This window comes from Plecotus auritus (genome assembly GCF_963455305.1).
Source record: "Plecotus auritus genome assembly, chromosome: X".
Lineage (NCBI taxonomy): Eukaryota > Metazoa > Chordata > Mammalia > Chiroptera > Vespertilionidae > Plecotus > Plecotus auritus.
This window is the reverse complement of record NC_137784.1, coordinates 37909599-37915306: the sequence shown is the minus strand read 5'-3', so window position 1 is coordinate 37915306 and position 5708 is coordinate 37909599. Positions and strand designations below refer to the sequence as shown.

The following is a 5708-nucleotide window of genomic DNA, read 5'->3' as shown; positions in this document are numbered from 1 at the left end:
CTAATAGACAGCATATATATGGGTCGTGTTTGCTTATCCATTTGTTTAATCCATTCATATTTAAGGTTATTATTGATGGGTACTTATTTATTGCCATTTTTTTTCCTTTATGCCTATGTTCCTCTCCATATATAGTTCTTCTTAAAGCAGTCCCTTTAACATTTCTTGCAATGCTGGTTTAGTGGTATTGAACTCCTTTAGACTTCTTTTGTCTGGGAAACTATTTTACCTTCAATTTTATTTATTTTTAAAAATATTTTTAAATTAATTTTTGAGAGGAAGGGAGAGGGACAGAGAGATAGAAACATCAATGATGAGAAAGAGATTGGCTGCCTTGTGCACTGCCTGCCACTGGGGATTGAGCCCACAAACTGGGCATGTGCCCTGACTGGGAATCAAACCATGACCTCCTGGTTCATAGGTCAATACTCAACCACGGAGCCATGCCAGCTGAGCTCACCTTCAATTTTAAATGATAGCTTTGCTGAATAGAACAGGCTTGGTTGCAGGTTCTTGCTTTTCATTAGTTTGAATACTTCTTGCCAATCCCTTCTGGTCTGAAGTGTTTCTGTTGAGAAATCAGCTGACAGCCTTATGGAAACTCCCTTGTAGGTAACTGATTATTTCTCTTTTGCTGCCTTTAAGATTCTCTCTTTTTGTTAACTCTTGTCCATTTTAATTATGATGTGGATCTGACATTGGCATGAGTCTCTTTGTATTAATCTTATTTGTGACTCTCTGGGCTTCCTGAATTTGTGTGACATTTTTCTTCACCAGGCTAGGGAAGTTTTCAGGTTCTCTATCCCTTGCTTGATCTCTTCGCCTTCTATTATCCCTATGATGTGGTTATTGTTACATTTCATGTTGTTCCAAGGTTCCCTTAAACTATCCTCCTGCTTTTAAAATATTTTGTCCTATTTCTGTTCTGATTGAGTGATATTTTTTAATTTTTTCTTCTAATTCACTAATTCAATCACCTGCCTCAGGCAGTCTAATGGCAGTTCCTTTCAGTGTATTCTGTATTTCAGATATGGCATTCTTCATTTCCACCTGATTATTTTTTATGGTTTCTGTTTTTCTTACTAATTTCCTTGAGCATTCGTATAACCATTACTTTGAATTCTCTATCTGATAAATTGCTTGCCTCCATTTCCTTTATCTCTGTTTCTGTAGTTTCCTCATGTTCTTTCATTTGGGCCAGTTTCTTTGTCTTCCCATTTTAACTGTCTCTTTGTTTCTTTGTTTTAGATAGGACTGCTATGACTCCACATATTGGTGTGGTGACCTTCTGTTGTAGGTGTCCTATAGCTCCCAGTGGTGCAGTCTCCTTGATCTTCTGAATTGGGTGCTCTAGGAACATCTCTTGTGTGGGTTTTTGGACCCTCCTGTTGTAATTGGGTCTTGAGTGTTGATGGCCCTTTTGTGGTTGGGATTTATCCTCAGACTGGTTAATTCTGATGCTCAACCCTGACCATGGTGTGCAAATTGCTGTGCAGGTGCAGCCTCGAGGTTTCTTGATAAGCTCAGTGGCATAATGGTTAACCCTTCAGGCTGGGAGTCTATAGAGAGAAACCTTTATCACCATGTATGAGATGCTGTGCCGGAGCTCACCCCAAGTCAGGGTTATTCTCAGCAGGTTCTGGGGGCTACCAGGATCCACCTTTGAGTGTGCCCATTGTCTAGTTGGATCAAGCTCTGGTGTGTTCTGAGGTCTACCACTTATTGTGATGGTTCTTGGTCCTTTTGAGTTCTTTTATGTGGGTTTCAAATGCAGATCACTGTCATACATTGTGTGTAACTGGCCTTGGACTGCCTCTGTGTTGTTCCCACTCTATTCGTAGTCTGTGTCTGCATCTGCTTGACCTGTGTAAATGGGTTGGCTTCTTTTAGTTTAGAGTTGGAGGTTGATCTATGGTCAGATAGAGGTTCCCTGAGGTCCTCCTACACCTGTCAGCTACTTCTTCTCTCCCTGAGGTTGCCTGAATCTTTAGGTTGGACTCTGGCTAGCCTAGCTCAGGGAAGTCAGCCCCCTGCTTACAGGTTATACAATCAGTCACTCAATGAAGGGAAATTAGTCTCAGCTTCAAAGCCAAACTCTTCAGTCTCTACCAAAGATTCCAATTCTAGTTCCCAAGGAGGCCTGCTGCAGGTTTGGTTTGGGTACACTCTGCAATCTTCTCAGCAGGAACAGTTTCAGCTGCTATGGGAATTGATCAAAAAGTCTCCAGTTGAGAATGTTGCAGGTGCAGCCCACAAGATGGAGCTAATCACTTCCTCCTTGTCCCAGATAGTAGCCTCTGAGGGTCTCACACTTGGAATGTCTTCTCTGAGCCACTCTCCCATCCCTCACAGAACTGTAACCAGCAGGAGTATCCAGGACTTCACAGAGCTGAACTAAACAGTCTCCTGTTGGGGATGGTGTTCCCAGCCAGCAGAAAGAGGAGGCTGGTTTTACCTCTCTTTTTAAAAAAATACATTTTTATCAATTTCATAGAGGAAGGGAGAGGGAGAGAGAGAGATAGAAACATCAATGATGAGAGAGAATTATTGATCAGCTGCCTCCTGCTCAACCCCCACCAGGAATTGAGTCCACAACCCAAACATGTGCCCTGACTGGGAATCAAACCATGACCTCCTGGTTCATAGGTCATGCTCAACTACTGAGATACACTGGCCCAGCTGGTTCTACCTCTCCTTTGTTGCCTGGCTGAACTCACAGGGAACTTGGGTCAGCCTCCCCACCATGCAGTTACAAAGCCCAGCACTCACTCATCTGTCTCCCTGATGGGATCCTTCCTGGGGGATACAGTCCAAAAACCCCAGCTCTACATGGAACCAGAACTCTCATGCCACAGGTCCAAGCAGCAGGTGTTACAAAATCAGTCCCGCGCAGGACTCAGATTTCTCTGCATAGCTAGTCTCAGCAAAGTGGGGGCCAAAATTCACAGCTCCATTCTATCATCCTATCTAATAAAAAAGTAATGTGCAAATTGACCATCACTCCAACACACAAGATGGCCACCCCCATGTGGTTCAAAATGGCTACCCCCATGTAGACACAAGATGGCCACCACAAGATGACATGAAGGAGAGGGCAGTTGTGGGCGATCAGGCAAGCAGGGGAGGGCAGTTAGGGGTGACTGGGCTGGCAGAGGAGGGCAGTTGGTGTTGACCAGGCTGGCAGAGGAGGGCAGTTGGGGGAGATCAGGCTAGCAGGGGAGGGCAGTTAGGGGTGACCAGGCTGGCTGGGGAGGGCAGTTAGGGGTGACCAGGCTGGCAGGGGAGGGCAGTTAGGGGCAATTGGGCCAGCAGGGGAGCAGTTAGGTGTCAATCTGGCTGGCAGAGGAGAGGTTAGGGGGTGATCATGCTGGCAGGCAGAAGTTGTTAGGGGCAATTAGGCAGGCAGGCAGGCAGGCGAGCGGTTGGGAGCCAGCAGTCCTGGATTGTGAGAGGAATGTCCGACTGCCCTCAAGGGGTCCCAGATTGGAGAGGGTGCAGGCTGGGCTGAGGGACACACCCTCTCCCATGCATGAATTTTGTGCACTGGGCCTCTAGTAGGTAATAATGTGTGTATCACATTTATTTTCATAATTCACTTTTTTCTTAAGTTTTTTTTAAATTCTAATTTGCATTTTTTGTGCAATATATATGATGAATTCTCCAATGCTTTTGGCTTAAAGATGTTATATATTTCTTTTGAACATAATGTCATCATTATGCTATTCCATCACATATGCTATCTTGATCTCACTTTAAATTCATGACAGTTAACCTCAGTGATGTATTATGATTATCTTATGAACAAAATTTATAACACCAAACAAACACAATCATAATATTTACATAAGTAAATAATGAGAAAGGCCATCATTTTACATAAAAATAATTATAATTCTAACAAATCCCTGAGAGTGCCTGTTTGCATGCAGTAATGGTTCTAATAATCTTGGCATAATCAAAATAGCTTTATTTCCCTTATAAATTAGATACATTGATAATTTACTTCCTAGTTTTAATGTTATTTATTTTGAGGACAAGTCTATTCTTAACTTTTTCATACACTTTGGGTATAACACTGCTATCAAAATGCTAACATTTCTTCTCAATATTTTGCTTGCTTTCTAGTTGACCTACTGACTTCAAAATGTCTGAAGTTGGATTCAGTAATCTGACTTGGGATCAAGTTATAATACTGGATCAAGTGTTAGATGAAGTAATTCCAATTCATGGAAGGGGAAATTTCCCCACATTGGAGGTAAAACCAAAACATATCATAAATGTTGTTAAAGATCAACTGATAGAGCAAGGAATTATTGTTAAAGATACCCGATTAAATGGTTCCATTGCAAGTTACATACTTGCAAGCCACAATGGAATTAGCTATAAGGATATGGATGTTATTTTTCGAGTTGATCTACCAAATGATCAAGAATTTCAGATTGTTAAGGATGTAGTTCTAGGTTGTCTACTTGATTTTTTACCAAAAGGTGTAAAAAAGGAAAAGATTACCCTAAAGATCATGAAAGAGGCATATGTGCAGAAGATGGTCAAAGTTTGCAATAAGCACGATCAATGGAGTCTCATCTCTCTTTCAAACAACACTGGAAAGAATGTAGAGCTAAAATTTGTGAATTCACTCAAACGGCAGTTTGAATTTAGTGTAGATTCTTTTCAAATCCGTTTGGATCACATGTTAGAATTCTACAATGACAAAAATTCTAAGTTAACCCAAGAGTCATATCCTGTTGTGGTAGCTGAAAGCCTATATGGAAACTTTCAAGAAGCAATGATGCATTTGAAATACAAGCTTATATCTACCAGAAAACCTGAGGAGATTAGAGGTGGTGGCCTTCTGAAGTACAGCAACTTGCTGGTTCGAGACTTTAAGCCAGTTTGTGAGGCAGAAATTAAGACCCTTGAACGTTACATGTGCTCTAGATTTTTCATTGATTTTCCTGATGTAGTAGAACAGCAAAAGAAGATTGAATCATACCTCCACAACCATTTCATAGGTGAAGAAAAAAGCAAGTATGACTACCTTATGACCTTGCGTGGAGTTGTGGATGAAAGCACTGTTTGCCTCATGCGTCATGAAAGAAGACAAACAATCGATATGATTACCAGTATGGCTTTAAAAGTACTAGGAGAACGCAATATTCTACCCAATACAAATAATATAACTTGCTTTTATCAACCTGCTCCATACTTTGTTCCTGAGAGAGGGTATCCTTCTTTTTATATAGTATCTGGACCACCAGCACCTATTTTCTTTCGGCCATTCCTACCAGGGTACCCTAATGTGCCAAATGGTATGGTTTAAAAACCCCCCATACAACAGAAACTTGCTTTAATTAAACACCTCTTAAAAGCAAGTTTACAAATTCCATAAAATTTAAGATCTATTATTATTTGTATGGAGTTACCAACTCTTTTTCATTAATTATAACATCATAGTAAATAAAATACCATCTGTGAACTGACCACTTCAAATGATTTTCAGAGATTATTAGCTATAATACCTTTCAAATGTTGTGGACCACTTAAAATGATTTTCAAATCTTACCACTTATGACTTTCAGATTTGCTGTGATAAATACATCAGAGATACCTGCATTCTGATTAAAGTATAAAAGAACAGACTCATAATTTCAATCCAGAGATAAGACAAATGCCAATATTCAGTCAATTCCTTTATGTTCGTTTCATTT

At 40.7% G+C, this 5708-nt stretch overlaps 1 protein-coding gene across 1 annotated transcript; it reads left to right on the top strand.

Annotated features, from left to right (window-relative positions):
• Nucleotides 1-4144: 4144 nt before the first annotated feature.
• On the top strand, nucleotides 4145-5320 carry TENT5D (terminal nucleotidyltransferase 5D; the record flags this gene model as incomplete). The annotated part of the gene is made up of 1 exon (XM_080652939.1): nucleotides 4145-5320. One exon carries the CDS (start codon nucleotides 4145-4147, stop codon nucleotides 5318-5320), a length of 1176 nt encoding a protein of 391 aa, XP_080509065.1.
• Nucleotides 5321-5708: the final 388 nt, after the last annotated feature.